This window comes from Euleptes europaea, chromosome 5, assembly GCF_029931775.1.
Source record: "Euleptes europaea isolate rEulEur1 chromosome 5, rEulEur1.hap1, whole genome shotgun sequence".
Taxonomy (NCBI): Eukaryota; Metazoa; Chordata; class Lepidosauria; order Squamata; family Sphaerodactylidae; genus Euleptes; species Euleptes europaea.
The window spans coordinates 28,704,229-28,731,848 of NC_079316.1; the positions used below are offsets into that span (position 1 = coordinate 28,704,229).

The following is a 27,620-nucleotide window of genomic DNA, read 5'->3' on the forward strand; positions in this document are numbered from 1 at the left end:
GGGTGTGTGGCTGGAGGTCTGTACATGAACCAACAGGGCAAATATGGAATGAAAGATGTAGCGCTTATGTACTAGTGCTAAGATGCAGTCTAATTTCCGATTTAGATGTAGTGCACACATTACCCTCCCCTATGCTTGAGACATCAAAGGGAGGGGAAGAGATCTCTTCCTGGGGCAGATGTTCCATGCAGCAGCTATAATCTCTACAAGAGCTTCCCATTTCATTTGCCACTGCATGAAATGCCTCTATCTCCCTGCTGGGAATGTAGTCTATTGTTCTAGTTAATTAAGTCTGCACATGGGGCTCTGAATTGGCAGTGTGTGTAATCTGTGTCCCAGAGCATTAAAGCAAAGGACGAATTGTAATAGTCACTTGCTACTTTCCCTGTAAATGTAGTAGTTTCATCCACTTACTTGGCAGGGGATTCTGGTTGAATGATGGAGAAGCAGGTATATGCGTACCATGTTCACAGTATGCAGAAAAGGTGGTACAAGTGTCATTTGTGTGTGTATATATATCTCCATCTGCATGAGTGTTCTTTCAAAAAGGGGAGTGGGGGTGAAGAGAGAGAAGAGGAACAGATCACACCTAAAAGCCTGCATGTATCTGGATCACATTCCGCAGAGATGGATGAAAGGCATCTGAACTTGCTCATTTGCCACAGTCGAATTCTCCTGATGAGTGTGTGAACTCAGTTAGTCTGACTGGATCATTTGCAGTTTAATTTCTTTCTTGCACTAGAAATAGCTCGGCTCATATCAATTAAAAGAAAATGTAGGAGAAAAAAATTAAGCATTTTAAGTAAAGTTAATACCTTTGTTTTGAAAAATCAGTTCTATTGTGCTAAACATACCTGCCAGTATGCAGAAGAATTTAGTTTTTATTAAGTCAAAATACTGCTAATTAAGTGCACTGATGCATTGGCGTATTCAAAATAAGTCTTTTGTCAAATTGTCAGGACCTTACAGGGCTTTAAGAGCATGAAGACTGATGGGAAATTTATTTTCCCACTCCCATATTTTTATGGGATAGTACTTAAAGCTGCTAGCAGTGTTGCTCCCTCTCCCAGCAGCTAATCCTGCACTAACACATGGACATTATGGATGTATTGTTGGGTCAGAAGAAAGCAGTCAAAGCGATTCTACTCTTTTAATAGTTGCTGTCCCAAGGGAAGCCCCCCCCCCAGTACACAACAGTAAATGTGCAGTAATTTCAGCACTGCGAACAAACACTAAGAAACTACTGTGTAAGTGGAAGCAGATGTATTTATATGTGAAGATATACACAGGTGTGTAATACATTCTAGACCAGCTGACAGCCACAGCATCACTTCAAACCCATGTGTAACAGTTTGGATTTATTCTACAACTTTGCAAAACTTACACACTTTTTCTCTGTATGCTTAGAAATGTGCCTTATGGCAGTGATTCCAGCAGTCTATCCTGTAACCGATATATGCTTCAGTAGAGATGGGAGGGCAGATTTACCACTATGCAAATATTCACTGCCCAGTTCCATTATACATAAATATTACAATATATGATTTCTACCCAAGTGAAAAAATAGAAGAAGTAAAAAAAAATCTTATCTCTTTCTCCTAACATCTGTTGTTGTTGTTTTGTAATTCCTGTTAAGGGACAAACAGTACCAAAATGGGACAAAGGTGCATTTATAATACATGATGTAGAAAATAGATTCCTATTTACAAAAAATAAAAAAGTTGCAAATTAACTCATATGTATAAATTAATTACAAATGCAATTACAAATTAATTTCTATTTACAGAGTAGTTTGACAAATAAATGCCTGCAAACTCCAACATGGAGATTTATAATGAGACATTCACAGACCACACAATCAATCACAGCAAAGCTCTTCTTCAAGGCAGGCAAGATACCAAGAGACCCCTACTAAGGATCAATAGTCCCCAGTCCATGGAAAATTACGCTTCAAGTCATATTGGCCAGCTTATCTGATTAAAGTCCTGTTGATTTCAGCTGAAAGAGCAACTGACTTTTTCTGTGGTGGGGCCAAGGAGCTTAATTGCCTAATGCACTGTTGGGATGCAACCTCGTGTGGGCAACAGCTTCATTACTTAAGGTTCAGTATTCACAATCAATACCTGGATTGCTCTACAGCAGCTCACAGGAGGGAGCCTCACACTCTGGAATACAGAATTGACAGATCGTATTACTATCACGTACAACAGTCTTCATGTAATTCTTCCACTTTTTTTTTTTTTTTTTTAGGTTGAGCGGGGGAAATCCTGGCAAAACTTTCAGGGATATAGATGAAGTCAGAATTTCCCCCCATGTCTATTTTAATCTCTGGAAGATCTTATGTACTAATCTTAAATGAATAGTTTTTATGTTCTGGTAATAAGACTGAGCTGGATGGCCCAGGCTAGCCTGATCTTGTCAGATCTCAGAAGTTAAGCAGGGTTAGTATTTGGATGGGAGACCACCAGGGAAGTCCAAGGTTGCTATGCAAAGGGAGGCAATGACAAACCACCTCTGTTAGTCTCTTGCCTTGAAAACCCTACTGGGTTGCCATAAGTTGCTGCGACTCGACAGCACTTTACACACACACACACACACACACACAAGAAGACTGAAGGTTTAACAAGATGTGAAACAGCAGCTGCCCTGTGTATTGCATAACATCTCATCACCTATCTTCCCCCTATTGTCCAGTTAAATATAAACATGTGAATGAGATTCTTTCAGAAATATTACCCTGCTTTTTCCCCCAAGGTAGACCCAAAGTGGCAAAGCACCCTCTTTCTCCCCTCTCGGTGACCACCCTGTATCAGCCAACGTTGCCACGTGGAGTGGCCAAAGCACCACGTGATCACATCACATCAACCTATATAACTAGATGCTACATGAGAGGGAGAGGAAACAGAGCAGCATTTGCTCTGAGGTGTTTTTTTTTACCAAGTCAATTTAGACCCTGAAGTGTCAAACAACTCTGCTTTGGGTTGAGTACTGAGGGATGCCTGCTCTGAAGCTAGGATCTAGCAGTCTGTTTCTTAGCTCTGACTGGCGCTGAGCATGGTTAAAAGACTTGCAGCTGGTGGTTGTTGCTGGTTCAGAACACTGTGTCTAGTGCTGACCAGCTGGTTAAGTATTGTCAAATGTAACGATTTAGGCCACCTGTTTTGTTTTTCCTTTCTTCTTGTTCCCTATTATCTGAAACAGGACACAGCCAGCCTTCTCTGTTGAGGGCAGATCTAACAGGAAAGCGACTGAAACAGGCAGTGGAAAGCTACCAATAAATATTACGCAAAATACAGCTACTTGAAAGATGAAATGCAAGAGTCACAGGTGTGAGCTTTATGGTAACTCCATGAACAATCAAACGAAAATTACTTGCCAGTTCTACTGAAATGAACAAAGTTATACATTTAGTTGTACATTTCAGTCTCACTTATTTTAATTAGACTAACGCTCACCAGCCTGTTTTCTTGGCCATACACCAATTCCAGTTGTACATCAAAAGATACCTACATCCAGCTGACTCAGTCCAGAACCACATCAGTGGTGTTAGATCATAACGGGTAGCCATGTTGGTCTATCTGTAGCAGCAGAAAAGAGCAAGAGTCTAGTAGCACCTTAAAGACTAACAACGTTTCTGGCAGGGTATGAGCGCTCAAGACTCTTGCTCTTTTCTACATCAGTGGTGTGTATGGAAGCCTGCTTTTCCACATGGCTCTGTCTCGCTGGATAGAGAAAAAGGAATAGGGTCTAATACCCAAGTAAAATGGCAAATGAAATGAATGGACCTTAAAATTACTTTCTAAAACAAAGGTGCGGTATCTCGATTAAGATTCATAAATGGCTAATCACCTGTAGCTCAAGTGATCACTCTATCAGGAATCTATATAAAATTTTAACTATTTTTCAATTAAAAGCCTTTATTTGTAAAACAAAATAAAATCTCCTATTGATTCAAATGGTGTTAGTTGATTCCTATTTGCATGCAGTCGCCCTGGACTGCTTCCACTCCAAATAATTGCACATAGCTGTGACCCCTTTTTCACATGCTACAGCTTATTAAGTAGCCACCCAAAGCAGTCCAAGAAACCACACAGATGATGAAGTGCAAATCCTAGAGCAAAGATTAAGGCAGTGAGGGTCTAAACATTTGTTTCGAGGCCCAACAAACGCCCCATCCTTTCCATGTTCTTGTCAATTGTGGCTTGACATGTGATCTCCTTGGCACATTCCACTGGAAACCAGCCTCTCTCCCCATCACGCAATCGCTTTCCTTCATACCAACCTGCAATGAATAATAAAGAACCAAATATGATACACACAGATGGATCAGATCCAAGGTCCATCCGGTTCAAGGCCCTGTTTCCCACCATGGCCACCCAAATGCTTCCAGAAAGCCAACAAGCAAGGCATAAAGCCAACAGTATCTTTTCTAATATTTTGCCCCCAGTGGAATTCAGAAGCACACTGGAGGTTCCATTTTGCTATGCAGGAAATAGCTGCACATAAACTTATTCTCCAGGAATGCATACAAAACCCACTTTTGAAGCTATTTAAGTCAATAGCCATTACCACATATTGATAGCAAATTCAGTCTTTTGCAAAGACCAATTTTATTTGTTCTGAATCTACCATCGATTCAAAAAAATGGAATTGCAAAGGTAGAAAAGAATGCAGTAAGAGCACTGCAAGATACATGCAAAGAACAGTGGAAGAGACTACAAGCCTTGTTGCCCAAGTGGGGCACTACCACAGAAAAGTTCTGCTTTCTTTCGCAGCAGCTAAACAGCAACAAAACCCACTCACCATCGTTCACTTTTTGGTACACCAGAACCACATCAGCAGCTTGGAGAGAGAGTTCATCCGATTGCTTGGCAGTATATGATCTGATGACCTCTACCTGCATCAGCGCTGAGCAGAAAAAATTGTTATGGATCATCATGGTGAATCGAAGGAGTAAGTTCGCAAATTCAGTTTAAGTGAGAGCAAACATATGACAAGCCTATTCCTTCTTCGCTTGCTTTCTGGTAATTAGCTGACTTGATTAGAGGCAATGTTCTGTGGCAGGCAATCTGCAATGTCTGCTTCGCGCATTCAAAATACAAAAGCTGCATTTATGACATGGAAAATTAAGCCCACAGGGGAAAAAAACATTTACATTCAGTTGATTTCAATGGGAGTTAGGTGTAATTGTCTGCGGATATAAGGCTTTGGAACATAGCTTCGTCTCCACACTCGCCCACTCTGCAAGCACAGTTTCAGAAGAGGCAGACTGCAGATACAGATGATCATTCACCAAATGGTAACAATGTGCGTGTAGCTTTGTAAACCAGTCATCCTCCCATGACCAATAAAACTGCAGGGGGCAATCATGAACTGCACTTGAAATTTACATGATGCACACACAAAAAATAAGTGTAACTATCATTTAAAATGTGTTATCGCTTGTTTTAAAATGATTATTTTTGATGTTTTTATTATGTATTGATTTTATTGTTGTTAATCGCATTGGGTGCGAGTTTTCTGGAATAAAGGCTGGCTTATACAAGTTTGAAAGAGATAATTAAAACTTACTCAAACAAAATAGCAATGATTTCAAGAAAACTCTTTGGGAAATGGTTTACCAGCAACATTTCAGATTCTGTTCAGAGTTTGTTTGTTTTTTCATTCAGAGTTCCATCATACACTCAACTCTCTCACATATACAGACCAAACACTGAAAGGCAAAATTCAAGGCAATAAATTTACTTTGCCATTCAGCATTTGTTAGACCTGTACACCACAAGGCCACTTCATTTTTTATTTATTGATAACATTTCCTCCCCAGTGGAGATCAAAAGTGGCTATACATTTGTATTTCATACCAAAGTTCATGTTTTAAACTTACTTCTCCTATCCATGGCATGTCTATCACTGCACTGTCCAAGGGCAGTAATCCAGCGAGCACGCTCATTTCTGAAGGAGGAAGAAAAAGTGGATTTATGCTCCATGGCTCAGATTTTTTTTTTGAACAACTAAAATGTATGTCTTCTTATGTTCTATGACTTCACAACCCCCGGAGGACCACAAGGGATTGCTGTTTCCCAGCCTGACCCTGCTTATCCTTCCAAGATACCAGATGCTCTTACGGCTTCAGCAGGCCCCCTTTCCCATTTCACTGACCCTCAACATTCTGAGGGCAATGAGCATGCTCAGGTCCATTTATTTTTGCAAGTGGTGGGGTTATCTTTTATGATCAATTTTTTTCTGTAATGCCTAAGGCATCTCTTGGGATGGTACAGCCTCATTTTGTCACATCTTGGAAGCTAAGCAGGATCAGTACCCAAGAGGAGAGACCACCAAGGAAGACTCTGCAGAGGAAGGCAATGGCAAACCACCTCTGCTCTTCACTTGCCTTGAAAGCCCCCTGCTGGGGTTGATGACACTTCACACACACACACACACACACACACACACACACACACACACACACAAGGCATCTCATGAGTATGCAAAGTTGCTGACCTATGAGTGAACCCCTTTCTCTGCTGTTCTGACAGGCATTCATTCAACCATTCACAGATCAGTACAGGGGAATTTAAGGCATTTAGATGGCGACTTGCCCCAGGTCATTTAGTCAATCCATGGTAGGGTTGTCAATTCTGGGCTGGGAAATTCCTGATGATTTGAGGGTGGAGCCTGGGGAGGGCAGGGACCTCAGTGGGGTGTAATGCCACAGAGTCCACCCTCCAAAACTGGCATTTTCTCCAGATGAACTGGAGTCTGTTTACTCCGTAAAATGTGGGATTCTAACTCTTGATTTAATTCCAGTTTAGAATCCCTGTTTGCAAGGAGTAGACAACCTCTGATTTAACCAAGGCGCCTGCATTTGGGCATCACAGTGACCTCAGGCTTGATCAAACCAGAAAGCTTTCAGTCAAACTCCTCACACATGAGGTGATGGGCTATATTTGGGCTATGCTGACAACCTCTCAGTTTCATGTAACATGTAAAGCTAGCATAATGGCCTCCGCCGCTCATGTGGAGGAGTGGGGAATCAAACCCGGTTCTCCAGATCAGAGTCCACCACTCCAAACTACTGCTCTTAACCTCTACACCACACTGGCTCCCATGCTGGATCAGACCAAGGCCCATCAAGTCCAGCAGTCTGTTCACACAGTGGCCAACCAGGTGCCTCTAGGAAGCCCACAAACAAGAAGGCAATGCAAACCATCCAATGCAAACCATCCACTGTAAACCATCTCTGCTTCTCACTTGCCCTGACAGCCCTTGCTGGGGTTGTCAAAAGTCAGCTGCAACTTGACGGCACTTTACACACACACACAAATAAGCATGTGTGTCTGTGTACATATATCCGCCACCGGAAATCTCTGGAAAACTTAGATATATCGAGAACTATATTCTGGAAAATCTATGCAATAGAAACCCAGTGGTGCTCCAAATACAACCAAGCCCATAGAAGTGACACATTGTTAAGAGAACATTTTTGTGGAAAAATCAGAAGTAAAGCAACAATGGCTGACAGAGGGGTCAAGAACAATTTGAACTATTCAAATAAATAGGTAGGCTACCACCATTTTTAAATGAATAGATTTAAGACCTGAACCTGTCATTATGTCCTAGCACTATACAAAGTTTATTTCAGTGAAATATGTTCTTCTGTGTGACCTTTGTCAAAGAGCTTCTCCCATATTCACATGGTTATGCAAAAAGAAAAAATATATTTCAGGAAAAGGTTATAGCTTCTCTTTAAAACCTGAAATCCCAATTACATTTCAAATATGGTTTATGGCACAGGTTGAAGGTTCATCATCAAGATCAGAAAAGGCAGCATGAATCCCGCAAGTTGCTCAAAATTGTATTATCATGTCATATAAAGCTTTGGTATGGAAAAAAATGGAAACGAAAAAAGGAAACTGAATTAAACCAGTCTGAGTAGAATACAATGAGAATGACAAAATGGGAATTTCATCAATGCCTTTTAGCCTATTAGGTTATGAGATGTGCACCTTGGCACAGGAAATAGAATACCTTAGCCACAGTCAAAGCACTTTTTGCATCTTACAGGAGGATGGGAAAGACAGAACAAATTCTTTCATTCTCTCATTTATTCATTCTGTCCTGGCTTAAAAGCCGTGAGAAGTATCAGTGTGAATCAAGCATTACAGATTACAACTGGCAACTTCCTTTCCTCTGATGGGTTTATATTCAGTACTTAGATATTTCAAAGAATGGACAGTTTTAAGAGGGGTTTTCTGAGACCAATGGTTATAAATTTTGAAACTGGTTTAATTCACTGGCTGCATTTTGGTGTTTATTAATCTGGTGTTGTGGCTTTTCGGTGGTTAACATTGTTCAATAGGAACTGTTTACAAGAATCACTGACATGTAATTTCAGGGAAATTTTAGTTCTGATGGGAAAAAATAACTGTAAAACCTCCTGTTCAAGATGCAATGTGGGCAACTGTACAGATAAACCCCTTTAGCCCTCTAGTTTCTATGGTGACAGATACAATCTTAGTGCTTTGTAGAATTCTGCTTGGATGCTAATGGCATCTCAAAGCAAGGAATTCTCTCTCTCATTGGGATTTACCCCAGTGAGAACAAAGTGTTTCTTGTTGCTGTTGTTTAACGCTGCATGGCCCCTGAAATTGGTCCAGCATGACACTTAGCCTTCAGCAATTCAGTTGTTCCCCAAGCTACAAAGAATTTTACTACACAATTTCCATGCCTTCATAGCATGCTGTCTTGGACATGAGCTTGCTTAAGAAGAATATATCGCTCACAACACAGCCCCAGACCATCAAGCAACAAATCCGATGCATGCTAGCTATTTTGTCAGCACAGCAGCCAATGTTATGGCATAAAGTGAGCCTGTGCACCACCACGAGGAATCTCTTTATGGAGCAAGACAGAAATACAGAACCAGTCACTCAAACAGCCAGCGGAGAAGATTTTGTATGAACAGTCTCTGTCAAATACATAGTATAGAATGTAGAAAAGGGGAAAAAATAGCTTTCAGTTTATGCAGAACTATCAGCTAGGCAAATTACAGGCAAATAAATTCCATCACTACAGAGTGCAAAAGTAGCTTCTTCTCAGCTAGAGCAAGAGCAAAGTTTATGACAAAATCATTTGTCACTTCAAAGTAGCCAAGCCAAAGAACTCCCCTTTTTCTAACTGAGATGTTTATGCCAACACTCCATTCACAAATTTACAGACTGAAGAGAAACAAAACTGCTTCAATCAGGGGTCCAGAGATTATAGTTCAGTTTACTTTGTGTGTAAAGCACCATCAAGTCGCAGCCGACTTACTGCAACCCAGTAGGGTTTTCAAGGCAAGAGACTAACAGAGGCGGTTTGCCATTGCCTTCCTCTGCATGGTGACTCTGGTATTCCTTGATGGTTTTCCATCCAAGTACTAACCAGGGCCGACCCTGCTTAGCTTCTGAGATCTGACGAGATCAGGCTAGCCTGGGCCATCCAGGTTCAATTTACTAGCCAAGCTGTTATCTGTAGTTACCATGACCCCACACTTCATTGAATCCTCTTGGACTCATGCAGACAACTCAAGAAAGACAGTCTGCCCTTGTACTGAGCTTCTGGAGGAGACAGAAGGAGCATCCAGTGTGAGGAACCACCCATCCTTCTTTCCTTCCCTTCTATGGAAGGATGGGAGTTTTTTTCTTCCGTGTTCTTGGCTTTTACAAGAAACACCGCTGGAATGTTGTCTCCCATAAAAGCCCAACAAAAAGGAAGGGAGACACTGAAGAAGAAAGGAAAGTTCATCTATCCCTTACAAGCTAGACTCTTGCAGGAACTGCCAGCAGCATGGTTTTACTGCTGCTATCGCCAGCAGAAGCCTAGTGAAAAGGGAGGCAAAATATAAAGAACTTGTGGAAGGAAAGGAGGGTTTATCTTCCTGACTTTGCTACAAAATCTCAGGATGTGGGACAGACACCATCTTGCTCTTCCTCTCCCAAGTTCTGCTTCAAGTAGTTGGTTGACCATAAGGGATACTGATCACGACTGCAGGAGGTGGGTTATCACAACAAAAGGCAAGCCCTCTTCCTCTAACAGAGCAGTCACAGAGCTCCTGTGCCTTTTATAATCTGTGTCTACAGGGGTGTATGAAAAAGTGCCCCCACTCCAGCAACAGCACCAAGCAGTATCCACACACATTTGCTCCTGCGAAACATGCTGCTGTCCCAATTTGTCCCTCTTTTTCTGCTGTCCCATCTGCACAAAAGCAAGGGGATGACAATAATTATGCCAGGACAGTCTGTGACCCTGGCATTCCCTTTCCCTACTAAGTCATGCTGTAATGCTACAGCACGCCTCAGCTGGGGAAGGAGATAAAGCCCTTTAAAAAGCTAAAAGGGGAGGGGGGTGGCTTATGGCCACCCACAGTCTTCAGTCTAGTTCTAGTCCGTCCATTGCTGCAGCCTCTGCAGGAATACTGACTGAGACATGTTAACATCTTTTAATACCAAAAATAAATACAGCTGGGCAAAATCCAGATTTTTGTACCAGGTAAGGTTTCACTGCCTTCAAAACAAATATCGTCAACAGGTATCAGCCAAACTGAGCTCTTAAATTTTATTATTTACCAGACTTAAGTATTATTATTTACCAGTTGTATTATTTACTAGACTATTCACACAAACATATAATTTCTCATGAGATCTGTGATCAATTAAATTAGCACACGAGGCATTAATCTCTAGAACATATTTCACAGGAACTATTAGCATACATTATTTTTCAAATACATAAATTTAACTGTCACTGAAGTGACAAAAAACGGTTGGTCTCTCTCTTCTGCCCCCCCCCTTGCAGTACAACCAGAAACCATCCACATACTACACATATGATAGCATGTGGGACCAGACCTCAGAGCAAAATTATTGTGGATATTTTTCTACACTTTCTCCCTAATTGGTAGGTTGTCCTGTCTATCTAAACAACCCAATATCATGTCTCTCAGATGTTTGATCTTGTCCTAGCTAAAGAATGCAAACCTAAATGATTATAAATATGCACAAAAACCATTAATTGCTGTCACTAACCACTGAATGATCGTAGACTACAGTAGAACTCTACAAGATGGTTGTTAGCGATCTGGATTCTTGCCACCTTTTCTGCCTCTGCAAAGACCTGAGCAGATTACCCCAGGGCCCGCTGCTTTTTCTTGCAGTTCAAAGGTTGGATCCTGGCCTAATTTTCCGCTAAACGAAAGCGAAGACATAATTTCTACCAATTCCTCCTTCCTGCTGCAGATCCCCAGCTTGCCTCTCTTGACATTCCCAAGGGTTCTCTGTACCCTCGGGGAAGCATTTCAGGGAAATCTATGGGCCGCAGTGGGAGGGGGAGAGGCAGGAAAGTTCTGTTCTGCTGATAAGCAGAAAACCCATGAAGTTGTTTAGAATATGAAACAGTGGATTCAGGCAATCACTTTGAAGAGTCACTTTTAAGGTAATCTTTATCCACAGTATTCAAGTGGTAAAACATTCTTGGAGCAAGTCCCCAATATGGTAAGACGACAAAATGCCTAGATTTTGAAAAAAAATATATGGGTGTGCTATTTTGTCCACACAGTAAAAGCAAGTATGTTAGGCTGTCAGATCCGAGCAGGGAAGAGTTGCACTCAGATTCCTGCTCAGCCACGATGCTCATGGGGTGAGGTTGAGCTGCTTGTTGTCTCTCAGCCTAGGCAAACCTAACCCCAAAGCATTGCTGGAAGGACAAATGGGGGAAACCCTGTGCTACTTAGAGGTATGACCCAGCCAGACCCACTTCACAAGACGGATAATAAAAGGAAACACATTCCAACACTGTACTGGAAAAAAAAAGTTACACTGCCTTGGCCATTCTCATGTCACCAAATACAACTTAAAATAGTAAGGTCCTTTCATTAGCAACTTTCTACAAAATTTATGCTCATAAAGACTTCTGCAATAACTATAGATTCCCCTGAAGAAGCCCCTTGGGTGAAACACATAGGGATGGTTTATTCTGAGTAACAAAAAATCTTTTTCCCTATTTTGCACCATTGGCCTTGGCCTTATTTTTATTTCTTGTTACTGGTGTGACCCTTTTATTTCATCTTTTTACCAAATACACCTTAACAGTAACCAATTTTTCTGCTTTACTGTTTCCAAGAACTCTGAATTAAATATGCAGAGGTGGCAATAGGCTGTTAATGACTACACTTGATTGGTTCATTACCAACAGCTGCCTTACAACATTTGGCATTCCCGTGAGAAATAAGAGATTGTTATCCATTGTGAAATGTTTCTTGGCTCACTGAAAAGGAGGGATATTCTATTGTTTTTAATTCACTGTATAAAGAACAGTAGAAGCTGGGAAATAGTTCTTCTCCAACAGAGAGATGAAGTCCGGATGAGAAAAGCAGATTGAAGGGGGAAAAGTCTTATTTACTTACTGAGTTTCAGTTCCCAGTAGTAGTTCAATTTTCTCTCCTGCGTGGTTACTTAGGACAGTTAATCTGAAGAGGTGATTTGCAGAGGTCTGCCGGGAGTAAAGCATAGTTGTGCTGTTTTTTACAGGAGAGGCATTCAGCTCTTCGCTGTCACACTGTTCAACTAACAGCTGGTCCCTTAAGGAATAGTCTGTGACATTGTAGCTCTCTTCACTGCAAAAACAAAGGCAGGGAGGAAAGACAGACAATTGCTTAGAGACAAATTACCTCTAAATGCACTGGGAGTCTGATTCTGAAGCTCAGCCAGTTTCTGAGAACATTCTATTGCACATAATTATTCAGAACATTTTCCTTTCAGCAAAAAAGAGGAAAATAAAGAATGTTTACAAAGCATCTGCTTGTCAACGGGACAAATGAAGTTAATCTTTGAGCCCTACAGAATCTCATTCAGTGATGCAGTTTACATGTCTCTGATGTACTTTTGATGATCTAAGCACCCTAATTTTGTTCCATTTAAAGGAGGAGATGAGACTAGTCTAATGTCAAGCAAAGAACAAATGGCCAACAGGGATTGCCCTGTTATTATTTTATCAATATTTCTAACATGCAAGCGTAATTCCTATTTCAGAATAAGTTAGAAGCAGCATTTCTTTCTTCATTTGCTTTTCCAGGGAGCTGAATCTGCCAAGTCCTGTCATTAAACATGAACCAGTACTCTGTCAGATAGCTGCAACTGCACCAGGGAACAAATGATATCCAGTACATCCATTAGATCATTGATAGTGCCAGGTTTGACTTTTTTAAATAAAAGCAAATTAGGGTGATAAATTTAAAATGGTGAAACCAATACACTGAAAAGTCTAATGAGCCTGAAAAAGGAATCTGGAAGGATAGAAGATATTATAAGAAATTTCTTGTTGCTCTTCAAAAGTAAAAATGAACAACAAAATGTTAATACTGTTAAACAGCATTGTCAGTGTACATAGAGAGCCAGCATGGTGTAGTGGTTAAAAGCGGCAGACTGTAACCTGGAGAACCGGGTTCGATTCTATGTTTTCTGAACCAAGCCTAAGCACAACAAAGCTCACCACTCATATTAATGATGTAGTTGCAGATATCTTCATTATCTATCTTGTTTCAAAGAACTGTAGTCTACTATGAATCTGTATGGTTGTTAGAGGATAGGTTAATGAAGGATTGCCTCTTCCTGTATTGTCCAGACTATATTAAGACCCTCTTCTCAAGCCATGCTTTCTGTGCCCCTGTGCGTCCAGGTGAAATAGGTGGGGCCAGAGACTTTTCCAGTGGAGGCACCTTACCTTTGATATGCCCTCCCGCTTGAAGCTTATCAGACACTTAACTTTCCTTTAAATCCCAGGCCAAAATACATCTTTTTAAAGGTGTTTTATGGCCTGCTTCTAGACTGAGTGCCATTTTATTATTTCCTTTTTAGCTGGCTTAATGTTTATTTTATGCAGTTTTTTGTGGCTTGGCTTATCTGCTTTTGTTTTATTTTAGTTCTGAGCTGCCTTAAGCAGGTATCTGGAGAGGAAGAATATATGTTTTCTAGACCACGTACCAGGAGACATATGAGGCAGTAGTCAGCAGCAAAACAGAATTTATGTTGATCAAAGCAAATGTGTACAAAATGCTACATATATAGTTCTTTCCCTTGACTTATACATTCATCAAAACACATGCAAGTAGATCAAAATTTCTCTCAATTATAGAACTAGCCTTTATTTTATTTAGGACATTTTTATCCTGCCCTTCCTTCAAGGAACTTGGTGGTATGTATCATTCTATCCTCCTGCACTCTGTCCTCACAACAACCTTGTGAAGTAGGTTAGACTGACACTGACAGCCCATTCCTCAGGCTGGGGGCCAAATCGCCTTAGGAGGCGGAGTGACCCCTACGCTGGAAAAAAGGTTCTCCCCCCCTTCCACAGTGGCCAAGAAGCCTCTCAGAAGGCTTCTCATCTGCACCGTCCCAGCTGCTGTGGTTCGCACCCTCCCTCAGGAATGGACTGTAAGTAACTGGCACAGCCTGGCAGAGCGGGGATTTGAATCAAGATCTCTGAGATCCTATTCCAGTACTCTAAACACTACAGCATACTCTCTGTGAGTGTGTGGTGTTCGAAACAGTAACTATTACAAATCAAACTTTAGCAGTTTATGGAAGCTCAGCTTGATTGCTCTTTCCAACAAAAATGAGAGGTAAATTATAACTTAAATAAAAATTATAGAGACATTTTTACTTAAATAGTCAATTTCCTGGAGTCTGTAAAGCAATGAATTCCAGAGCTTTGCTGCTCTGGAATGAGAGAACCAAATTTTCAAGGGGAGATATATTTATTTACAGTACACAGAGTCTATATATGATCAATGCCAAAAAATAAGCACTATTATGGGTGTTCCTTTGGAGAAGATGGCTAGCAGATGTTATATGAAAATGGATATGCAAGTGCGAGTTTATAAAGAAAAACCCCCTCACTGTAAGTACAGAAACAAGAGATTTACTTTTGTTCTATTTCTTACATTTCAGTTTCTATTTGTACACATCATCACATGCCACAAAATACAAGACCTTTTTTCTTCCGCATATAAACATATTTTCCTACTTTATTTTCCCTCCCCTGTTTTGTGGCTGTGTTCTTGTATCATTAAAAAGCAAAGATTTGCTTCAGTCGTAACAACATTTTAACTACAACATTTTGTTTTAATAATACTTCTAGCTCTGAGATCCACGGAAATTGTACGGTAATTATTTAAACTGATGCCTCAGTCACTTAAGTTGTTTAATTAGGAATCCAAAGGCTTAACGTTATTCAGAATTTCTTCCTGGCAAATGCAGCACCAGCTGTGGACAGGTAGCATTCCAAAGTATTCCTTGACCTTTGGCTGGCTTCTCAGTTAAGAAGTCCAGCTGCATTCCACTTCAAGGATTATCTCAGGGGCTGACAAGTCATTAAGTACAGACAGAATTTTAGTGGTATCCTCAGGGGGTTGTAGAACATGAAGTAAGACTATTTCATAACCGCAGCCTCAATAAGTATATTGAGGCCTTCTCAAAATGTATGCAAACCACGTTGACCGGTATTGGTATTGCGATTAAAGGGGTTTTAGAGCAGCCTGAAAAGTTATTGTTTTGAAAGAAACAACATATAGGCTGTGTGTTGGGGGCAGGGGGGGGATACAGTGGAGAAAATCAAAGAAGATATTAAACTTTAGGGCAGGAGACTTATTTTTGTAGTCCACAGGAGGATAATTCCAAGTTTGTATAGGTGTATGGTATGCAAAAGAGCTTGCAACATAGCTCCGTTATGGAACCTATAGTTTTTGAATAAAAGATTTTGTTTGATCCTCAAGTTGGGCTTAATCATACAGTATTCTGGGGATATTTCATGATTATACAAACACAGGGTCTCCAGAGCTGGGGGTTTATTTTTTCCTATAGTAAGGTGAGAGGCTATATCTCAGTCATTTACTTTTCCACACACAACAAAGTATACGAGTTGATGCATGCCTGAGGGCTTTCTCTGACTTCTCTTTGGTGTAAATTCAGAGGAGGAAATCTGACATCCAAGTAGATTCACAGCTATGTTTTATCCTGGTATTATACTCTCTCATTAATTCAAACATGCTCTGTTACCTTTATTCAACAATCATATTCAATTTTTTAAAATATTCTGTACTATCTATAGGAGTGAAATAAAAAACTGAAAGGCTCTAAGATAATTCCTCAAAACCACATGTAATGTACTTATCCTTGGAATGAGATCTTAAAATCTAACTTTAGAATGTCGTACTTTAATCACAGTGGACAAATTAAAGATAAGTTAATTACTTGAAAAACTAGAAGAACAATACCCAATATTAAACGTTCAAGCAAAATACAATAATTTATTTATTTTACTCATTTGTATTACAGTCCACCGATAATCTGAAGGCTAGATCTGATAGCATAAGCAAATTAAACCATACAGCTATAACATCACATGAAATGCAAGATCAAAGATGCAAGTTCCAGAACAACTAACCATGTATTCAATCTATGTTCATAACAACTAAAGCATAAAGACCCATCAGGATATGCCTCATGCTCTGAGATTTATTATACTTTATCCTTCTTACAGCTTATTATAGCTAAACCTGAATACATCTCATTGCTCAGATGCCTTTCAGCTTGATTTCTCAATGTATGTGTTACATGTAATTCTTTTAATGACACCTTTGGTATGTGAAGCATTTTCAAATGCTTTTTTACATTATACAGACAATGTTAACCAGTGTTAAACATGCACTGTTAAACCAACACAATCTGCTGGATAATTCTGACACACATTAGCAATCTCAGACTGGATTAATTTTGGAATGACTGCCTAATTGGTCCTCACTGGTTCTGCTCACATCTACAAGTAAATAGTTGGTCTGACTAAACAGATAAACATTTTACAAGACAGCAGCAAAGCACAAGTCTGTACAGTCATTTCAGAAGGCATAAGACAATGAATTTTCTAGAAATTCTAAAAACCGAGTCTGTTAAAGTTCATTTCTGATAAAAAACAGAGTGTATCAAAAACCTTCCACTGACTTCTAAATACCTTTAGCTGATTCTTGAGGAGGAAAGGCTATAGGATCAGGGCTAGCCCACATACTTTGTGTTTGTAAGTATCCGAGATTCTATTTACAACATTTCCACTGAATAGGATCTTGGGTAGCCACATTGAGGACATCTGCCAGAGCTACTGCTGCCAACTCTCTAGAACTCTCTCCCCAGGGAGATTTGTCTGTCCCCTTCTGTTGCCATCATTTGCCAGCGGGTGAAGACTTTTTTTTGTTTTGCTTGGCAGTGCCTCAATGAGCACACCTTTCTAACCAATGTTTTCTGATCGAAATGTATTTTAAGTATTTTATACATTTTTAACCCTTTTCAACTCATTTTAACTTGTTTTAATAAGGTATGTTTGGGAGAGGGATTTATTTTAATGGTTTCATAATGTACTTTATCTTGTATGTTTTAAATTGGTAGCCGCCTTGGCAGCCCTTGTAAGGGCAGAAAAAAAAGTACAGTAAAGGTCCCCTGTGCAAGCACCGGGTCATTCCTGACCCATGGGGTGATGTCACATCCCGACGTTTTCTAGGCAGACTATGTTTACGAGATGGTTTGCCAATGCCTTCCCCAGTCATCTTCCCTTTACCCCCAGCAAGCTGGGTATTCATTTTACCGACCTTGGAAGGATGGAAGGCTGAGTCAACCTTGAACTGGCTACCTGAAACTGACTTCCGTCGGGATCGAACTCAGGTTGGGAGCAGAGCTTTTGACTGCAGTACTGTAGCTTATCACTCTGTGCCACGGGGCTCTTTCAAGGGCAGAAAGGCAGCATATAAATGAAATAAATAAACTCCGGTGATTCCTGGTGATTTGGGTGTGCAGCCTGGGGAGGTGGGTTTGGGGGAGGGGAGGAACCCAAAGAAGTCATTTTCTCCACAGGAACTGATCTCTGTAGTCTAGAGATCAGTTGTAATTCCAGATCTGCAGGCCCCACTTGGAAGCTGGCACCCTAACGTAAGGTTCTGAAAACTGACTGCTAGTCAGAGAAGGCAGTATAAGCTTAAATGGTTTGGCTGATGTAAAGACAACTTAGCTTTGGGGATCAAAACATGAAGCTAAGACTTGGTGCAGAAAAAAAAACAGCTAATAATTGTGCAATATACAGTTCTAAGTATAAATAGAGGAAACTCTATTCATGTGATTAAAATTCATGTGAATCTTACGTTGTCGAGTGACTAGCTCTTAGGGTGTGCCATGGAGGTAAAAAATGACCTACTGGTATATAAGAATATGCCCTTGGGATGGCACAGGAAAGAAATGTGAATAGGTGGTTTTATTTCATTACTAACACAGTAAATATAAACATACACCCTTAGTCACTGTCAAAAGTATAAAAACTCCATGATGTTCTGCCAGAACATCCCTTCTATGAAATCCATTATCTTTAATTAACATCTTGCTGCTAAATCCCTGATCTGTCACAGAAAAAAACATCAGCATCCAGAATTTAATTCTGGATGACAGGGCTGACCTGGCATGTATCACTGAGGCTTGGCTGGAGGAAGGGATTAACCTCTCCTGACTGTGTCCCTTGGGGTACTCAGTGATACATCACCATAACCGTGGCAGGCAGGGAGGTGGTGTGGCTGTAGTCTCTAAGGATTCTACCCCCCTAGCACAGTGCCCCAGCCAGGACACTTCTGGTTTCGAGGCTGTGTACCTAACATTGGGACTGAGAGACAAGACTACAATTCTGTTGGTGTACCCCCCACCTCACTGTCCAACACTCTCCCTGCCTGAGCTGACAGAGGTGATTTCAGGGGTGGAGTTGAGGACCCCTAGGCCAGTTGTTCTGGGGGACATTAACATGTACACCAAGGCTACCTTGTCAGGAGCGGATCAGGATTTCATGGCCTCCATGACAACCATGGCCTTGTCTCAGATACTAACTGGTCCTATACATTGTGCAGATCACACTCTTGAGCTATTATTATGTTCTGGGAGGAAGGAATGTGGTCTGAGTGTGGACAAACTGATGACAGTTTGTATGTCATGGTCAGATCACTATTTCAGCCTGTGTTTCATAGATTGCAGCAAAGCTTTTGACTGTGTGGATCATGAAAAGCTATGGCTGATTTAAAAGAAATGGGTGTGCCAGAGCATCTGATTGTTTTGATGTGCAACCTGTACTCTGGACAAGAGTCTACTGTTAGGACAGAATAAAAACAGAATGGTATACAATTGGCAAAGGTGTCAGAAAAGGATGCATTTTATCTCCCTGTCTCTTTGATCTATATGCAGAACATGTCATAAGGAAAGCTTGATTAGATTTAGATGAAGGTGGAATAAAGGGAGGAGGAACATTAACAATTTGAGAGGGAGGAGGAACATTAACAATTTGAGACATGCCAATGATACCACATTACTGGCAGAAAATACAGAAGTCCTGAAACGACTACTAGTGAAAGTTAAAGCAGAAAGTACCAAAGCAGGCCTACAGCTAAACACCAAGAAGACAAAAGTTATGATGACTACTGGGGAATTACTCAACTTTAAGGTTGACAATGAGGACACTGAAATTGCTCAAGACTTTCTATTCCTTGGCTCCATCATCAACCAAAAGGGAGACTGCAGCCAAGAAAAGAGAAGGAGATTGAGGCTGGGAAGGGCAGCCATGAAGGAGCTAGAAAAGATTCTTAAGTGTAAGGATGTGTCACTGGTGTCCAAGATCAAGTCGATTCATGCCATCGTATTCCCTGTTACTATATATGGGTGTGAAAGTTGTGCAATGAAGAAAGCTGACAGGAAGAAAGTAGATTCCTTTGAAATGTGGTGTTGGAGGAGAGTTTTACAGATACTGTGGACAGCCAAAAAGACAAATAAGTGGGTTGTAGATCAAATCAAGCCTGAACTCTCCCTAAAAGCTAAAATGACTAAACTGAGGCTACTGCACTTTGGTCACATTATGAGAAGACAAGAGTCACTGGAAAAGACAATAATGCTAGGAAAAGTTAAAGGCAGCAGGAAAAGAGGAAGACCCAACATGAGATGGATTGACTCTATAAGGGAAGCCACAGTCCTCAGTTTGCAAGACCTGAGCAAGACTGTTAATGACAGGACGTTCTGGAGGACATTCATAGGGTCACCATGAATAAGAAGCAACCTTTCCTTTCCTTTTATTATTAAGCTCGCATGCCCAAAGATCTTGAGCACAAAATCAATACATCACAACAGATCAAATTAAAAAAAATCTTATAAAATCTACAACACATTAGAGAACAAGATATAACTATGCAATGTCTCATAAATCAACAAATAATACTCAATTTAACAACATTTTAGGGAGATCGTTATTGTCAGATATTTTGAAACAGATCGGGTTATTTCTGGATCAATAATAATAATGATACCACCCAGGGCTCAACAGGAAACTGTATCTAGACAAAACAGGAAAAATCCAGAGGGCTTTGGTGGCAGACTACTGGAGTTGGAAGCGACTTAATGGCTCTTAACGCACACACACACACAGAGAGATCTTACCTTTTCTTCTTAGTGATAATGAGGACATCGTTAAAGAGGAAGAAGTACACCTGTTGCTTGGAAGTCCTTTTAGAGAAAATCCCAGTGTCCTCCACATATGCTGTCAATTCACCCCGTTTCACTAGCCACCGGGAAGAAGACACCAATGGAAAAGGCTACAAAGTAAAAAAAAACCTGCAGCTTAATTTCTTCACAGATTCAATCATATTATCTTGGAGAAAAACTGATATTTTAATTACAGGTTGAGTATCCCTTATCTGGACTGCTTGGAACCAGAAGTGTCTGTATTTTGGAATATTTTGGATTTTTTACATATACATAATGAGATATCTTGGGGATGGGACCCAAGTCTAAACACAAAATTCATTTCTGTTATACCTATATATTATATATACTTTATACACATCATCTGAATGTAATTAAAAAAATATTTTTAATACTTTGTATGTATTGAACCACCAATGGCACTTCTGAGGAACTGTGAGTAAAGCCAGCATGCCGGTTCAAAAGGTCCGGTTTTCGGATCAGTCCAGATATCGGATGTCCAGATAAGGGATACTTTATATAACTTTAAATTATATTCTACATAGAAGCATGAAACCAAAACTGAAAAAGTGAATTTATGGCCATGGGGATGGCTGGAAGCACCTTGCTCAGGGGCCCATGGTCCAACTCACTTGGGATCTGGGGGTTATTTAAAGAACAGGCACCAAAGGTTCTGGAGACAGCCTGTTCAGCCCCCCCCCCCCCCAGAAAGATTCCCCATAGGGAATAATGGAGCCAAATAATATTGAAATCCCAGGGGGGGAAAGGATCAAAATACCAAACCAGTGTTTGGAACCTGGATAACCAGGAATACAGATAACTTTCAGCTCCCTGATATTCGGATCTGATTTTTTTCGAGGTGAACATGCCTACTCTAAATCATATTGACTGGTTTCTATTAGGAGTGAAAGTCATCATCATAATATCAAAGCTTTAATGGCTTTAGGGAGATTTGTGGCAGCGTACAAACTGTACACAAAAAATACCCAAATATAGAAATTTCACAATGCAATGTTTTTATATGAGCTTGATTAGGAAATGCCTATTTCTTCTATATGAACTGAGTATGTTTCTGATTTTCAGTACCAATTTATGTATCTGGCTAAATTCCAGAAAACATATATTCTGCCATTTAGTTGGACTTTGGTAAAAAAAAATTGATAAAAAAATAAACTTTCCCATAAAGTGTGTTGAACATTCTGCCAAGTACATTGGTAATTTTTACAATCCATTTAGAAAGCACTTGGCTCATAAGTGAAACAACATTTTCTGGCAATATTCAGTTTATGATATACAAAATGAGGCAATGCAATACAGAAGAAAATGAGACACAAGCAAATGGTTTATTATTCTCATAACATCTGAAACCTATGAATGGTTGGTGGGGGAGGCCACTACTGTATAAATGAACAGTAAGCTTAAATGTCAAATAACAGAGAATGAATGAAACCAACAAAAGATAGCCATGTTGTGTGGCTGCCTAGTAAACATTGTGATGTGATGTTACCCCATGGGTCAGTAATGACCTGGTGCTCGCACAGGGGACTACCTTGACCTAAATAAATAAAAACATGGGAGGCATTGACCTTTCTGTGATCACACATGGGTCAGGGGGTTGAGTATGTGGGGTCTCTAGACGAGTGCCCATGGTGCTAGTCTATTCCTAAGTCTGCACTCTTTGGAATGAATCTTAACAGAGGATAAGGTAACTGGAAAAGGTGATAGAGGCCACCCCATTTTCCCCTTAAGAGAATCAAGGATGACAGTAAAGCAAGGGACAAGGACCAGGACAAAATAAGAGTTAATTTGCTCTGGCTCTGCCCACCATTTGCTGCCTTCTGCCCTACCAGCTGATCACCACTGAACCTGAACACTGAGAAAGTATTTTAAAAATACCACCTCCAGCTTTAGATAGGAAACAGAGTAGGAAGAATCAAAGTCTGACAACCTTTGGAGAAGCAAGGAGCTTCTCCTTTGGGAAGGAAAAGAAGATTGATGCTAAATAATATTACTTTATATAGTAAGACAGAATAGAATAAAATAGATTTGGTAGCCTTACTATCTAATTGTCTGGGTTAAATGCCTAACAGCCCATTCCTGACCTCCAAGGACGAAAGTGGGACAAAGCCCCACGCCAGCGTCCCAGGGAGTGTTCCCAGGGTGCGGAGCTGCCAGTAGGCAACTTCCTGTCCCCTTCAGCCCGCCATGCCAGTAGAGAACGGCATTGCTGCATCTGCTTTTTTGCAGGTGCAGCCTCACTGTTCTCAGTGGGGCAAAATGCCCCATTTAAAATTTAAAAAGCTGGCGAAAGGCTTTTTAAAGCTTTTCGGCAACCAGGAAACGTCTGGGGGCACCGTGGTGGCACCTCAGCCACACTGTCCCAGGCCACTGAAAGGTCAGGAACAGGCTGTAAACAGTTAGTGTAGGGTAGAGATTAATGTGCTGGCCTTGGACCCTAACATGGGTAATGAAGCTGACTGGGTCAACTTGTTTCAACGAGCCCCTCTCAGCCTAACTAATCTCATGAGGTTTTCAAGACAGAAAATTATGGGGTAACCTTATACCATACGTGTGACCTCAGAGCCTTGCAGGAAGGGTGCAATTTAAGTGTAAGGAATAAACAATGTCAGTCTTTAAATAAATACATACACACATATTACAACTACTTTTGGAATATGAACTTGTTTAGACTTTTTAAAGAAAATGTATAACAACCCACTAATCCCATGTAGTGGATTGTGTTTATTCTGGCAGTGACTCTTCGCATATATAAATTGAATCTAAATGCTCATAATAATAAACAAAGGTTGAAGTTTGAAGAAAAAAACAATAAAAAAGTTTGAAGAAAAAATATTGTACCTTGATCTTGAATTCCAGCTGGGAATTAATAGTGTACATCATTTCGGTCCTTTCCATCTTCCGAGCACCTTCATTGCACAGGCGAACCAACTGGGAAAGAAGACATTTCAGTTATCCAATATATTTCTGTTTGGCATTGCAAGCTTTAATAGGAAGGGATGTCTGGCAATATTTTTGTTGCTCTTTTCAATAAAGCTGATTTTCATACATTTTTGACAATAAGAAAGGGGATTAAAGAGACTACGCAGACATTTATTTTACAGGTAAAATTATAAATTAGCCTTTTCTGAAAATGAACCATACTTTATTACTAACAATGCTGATCATATTAATTCTGGAATACAGGTATATACCTGTGTGCAGAACAACTTTTATTTTTGATGAACATAAGAACATAAGAAAGGCCATGCTGGATCAGACCAGGGCCCATCAAGTCCAGCAGTCTGTTCACACAGTGGCCAATCAGGTGCCTCTAGGAAGCCCACAAACAAGACAACTGCTGCAGCATTATCCTGCCCGAGTTCCACAGCACCCAAAATAATAGGCATGCTCCTCTGATCCTGGAGAGATTAGTTATGCATCACGACTAGTATCCATTTTTACCAGTAGCAGTGAATACTCCATGAACATGTCCACTCCCCTCTTAAAGCCTTCCAAGTTAGCAGCCATACCACATCCTGGGGCAGGGAGTTCCACAATTTAACTATGTGTTGTATGAAGAAATACTTCCTTTTATCTGTTTTGAATCTCTCAAAATAGAATGTAGCTGTAGGGCTGAGATTTTCAGAACAAGAGCAGCTCTTTAATTTTCTTCTCATTATATTTTCCTTGTAAACATCTTCCTCCCCCAATTTGTTTCACCCCTTCTGGTGAAAATTTACACATATCTAAATTTTCTTCATGGGGTGGGCAAAAGCAACTGGAAATGCCCATTTTCAGCAAGACAATGGCATGCGGGGAAAAAGCTAGACCCACTTTCTCACCCACATGCCAGTTTATTAAAAAATGTAATTTACTTCAGAGAGCCCTTGTCATATAGTGGTTACAGTGTTAGACTAGGATCTGGGACACTCAAGCTCTGCCATGGAAGCTAACTGGATCACCTTGGGCTAAGGTCTCTCAGCCTAACCAACCTCAAAGGATTGTTGTGAGGGTAAAATGGAGGAAGAGAGAACAATGTTGTAAAAGTTACTTTGTGTCCCCATTGGGACACAAAGGTGCATAAATATCTAAACTTTATCAACCAAACTGAATACCAACCACCCCCTTAAATTGTACCCTCTGAGGCTGCATTCTGTTCGAAGTGGGGAAGACAGGAAGAAAAATCACAGAAATACATAAAACATATTTCCAAATCTATTTTCAAATGTGTGAAACTGAAGCACTGGAAAGATAAGATATATTTGTCTATTTTAGAAAAGAGATTCTGTATGGCTGCTGTCACAAACAGCCTCGAAATGTGGATGTCTTTGTTCCACAACAAACTCATTCATCACTTTACACAGCTATGCAGAACTACGCATTACTTTACATTAACTATATTGAGATACAATTGTAACTGAGCAATCATGTGTTGCAAAAGTGATATGTGAAATAGCCTTATTAAAGTTTGCAGTTCTTCTGCCAAATATGAAAGACAGTGATAAGCCTGTAGCTGTTCTCTTTCCTTAAGGGAAGTACTGCAGGTCATCTTGACAAACATACGTTCCCAAAATTGTTTGCTGAAGTATCATGATTAAGGAGAAAATCAGCTATCAGAAATGAGGGCACCTATTCTCACCATCAACTTTCTTGAAAGTGCCCACTTAGCCAGTTTTTTCCTCTGACCATACTTCCATTTTTGAAGCTCAGAGGTGGGGGGGGGGGGAACTGCCGAAAATGGCCTGAGAGGATGCATTCACAAGAAAATAGCTGGAGAAAGACTTAAAACACCTTTCCTACCTGCCCTTTCTCCTCTGTAAATGCCTCCCTCACCTCCACATTAGCACTGCAAGACAGCCACGGAGTTGAGACCCCCATTTGGAGATGTAATGGACAGTTATGACAGCAGTCATTCAGAGAATAGTGCAGATAACCTTTAGAACATTTGATGTGTAGATAATTTGATAGAAAGACAGGCACCCAATTTAAGGTAGTATTAGGCCACTCCGTGTATGTTCTGAGCTTCATTCATTCATTCATTCATTTGGTTTCTATCCCACCCCTCCCCAGCTAGGCTGGGCTCTAGGCAGCTCACAAAGTATTTTTGCAGTTAAAACACAGCTCTTTACAATTAAAAAGTTCTCCAACATCTAACTAAAATTCAAGTGGCGCCCTTAACATCACAGTAGCAGGGCTAATCAAGTGTACATAATTTTACTACGTTCATTGGTTCTTTCATCAGTCTTTTGACAAGTATTGGGCAAGCATTGCAGATGGCAGAATAAAATCCCACCCTTACTAAATTTAACTGGAATCACTTGACTGAATTTCAGTCAAACTTAAGTATTGCTAATTCAAACTGATTTGCATGCCCTTAATTTTGGTAGGATTTTCCTATAGGATAACATGACAGATTCCTTAGCAATTTCATTTAAATGGTTAATACGCTTGCGTGGCTGCATTTAAGTAACAAGCCCCATAGCAATCACAGGTAGGTTTTCTTCTAGGTAAGGTAAATTTCTTTGGATATGAAAAGCCCACTATCTGTTTTCAATATCCCAAAAGCACTCACGGGTTCCACAAGGTTGGGGGTCCCTGGTCTACTCTGAAGGACAGTGGCTTTCCATTGTCATTAATAGGAGGAGTCTTTCCTATCAGCTACTATTGATCTTTTTAACTGGAGATGTCAGTGGTTGAATGTGGGATCTTCTGCATTCAGAGCAGACAGCGAACTAATGAGCCACAGCCCTATTTCAAACTGAGCCATGACATGACCCAGTGGCACCTTTGGATCTATGATGTGCATCCAACCCTTTCTCTGGAGCATGCCATATTGTTTTAAAATTGCTTTATATGAAGGCTAGGAAAAGACATTACAAATGTCTCACTGCTTTTCTGGGAAAAGTTCACCTGGAGTTACTGAGGTAGAAAACAGACTGTTAGAAATTTCTATTTTCAGCAATTTTGTGCGTAGGAGGTATATTAAGCTATTGTCTTCCATGAGAAGCCAATAAATTCAGAACAAGTAATAAGGAATTTAGAGAAGATGAAGATAAAGACTTTTTTAAAAAGGCCCTAGGGGTATCTTTTGCCTGGGAACCATTTGGTAAACTGTTAGCAAGTCATCAGAAGCATTTTTATGAGCCAAGGATAAAAGTCATACTTATCAGTGATAATTTAGTGACATCCACACAGGGTAAAAGCATGTACTTGTTAGAGGAAATGCCAGGTTTTATTCCCGCCGCCCCCCCTCCATTTTAGCTGCTTTCCCAGTTTGAATACTGTACACATCAATCTATTCTCATAAGGAGCTCCAGCAATGTTGGCAAGATAATATAATAGTGCAACATGAACATTTAAGCTGACCACCAAATAATTATCCTGGGAGGAAAAAAAGATTTGGTACTTAGGGCTTTTCTGTCTCTCCCAGTTCTAGGAGTAAAACTGACATTCTCCACATATTAATAAGGAAAGCGTAGTCCGAAGCGTCTGTGGCCTAAGGCACTGTCTACATTTAACATGGAAGGCATGCATATTTCTTAAAGGACGCCTGTCCAACCGATCAGAATCACCTGCATTCATTTCTTTTTCAATTTTTTTGTTATAGAAAGGAGAGATAACACCTAGAAGAAGAAGAAGAGTTGGTTTTTATATGCCGAAGATGACTGGGGAAGGCACTGGCAAACCACCCCATAAACAAAGTCTGCCTAGTAAACGTTGGGATGTGACGTCACCCCATGGGTCAGGAATGACCCGGTGCTTGCACAGGGGACCTTTCCCTTTCCCTTTTTATTTAAGTTGGATGATCTAAAATGCTCCACAGGCCTCAGGGACAAATTTACAGCCCAAGCACAGCAGTACCTGAATATATGACCCAGTGGGTGTAGTTAACAGCGCTGGACAAGAATTAGGCAGACCCAGGTTCAAATCCCCATTCAGTTATGAAGATCAGTGTGTGACCTTGGAAAAGTCACTCTCTTTTAGTCTAACCTACCTGATAGGAATGTTGTGAGGATAAAGCAGAGGAGAGGAGAACCATGT

General features: G+C 40.4%; 1 protein-coding gene across 1 annotated transcript in view; it reads right to left on the minus strand.

The window, feature by feature from the left end:
• Positions 1-4,052: 4,052 nt before the first annotated feature.
• Positions 4,053-27,620, minus strand: part of ARHGEF26 (Rho guanine nucleotide exchange factor 26) — a 68,248-nt gene continuing 44,680 nt past the window's right edge. The window contains exons 9-14 of the mRNA XM_056849666.1: positions 23,439-23,528; positions 20,535-20,689; positions 12,443-12,652; positions 5,885-5,952; positions 4,804-4,908; positions 4,053-4,282 (exon numbers count right to left, since the gene is read on the minus strand). Of these exons, the coding sequence (XP_056705644.1) occupies positions 4,140-4,282; positions 4,804-4,908; positions 5,885-5,952; positions 12,443-12,652; positions 20,535-20,689; positions 23,439-23,528 (771 nt within the window). The 3' untranslated portion in view covers positions 4,053-4,139. The remainder of the gene's footprint in view (positions 4,283-4,803; positions 4,909-5,884; positions 5,953-12,442; positions 12,653-20,534; positions 20,690-23,438; positions 23,529-27,620) is intronic.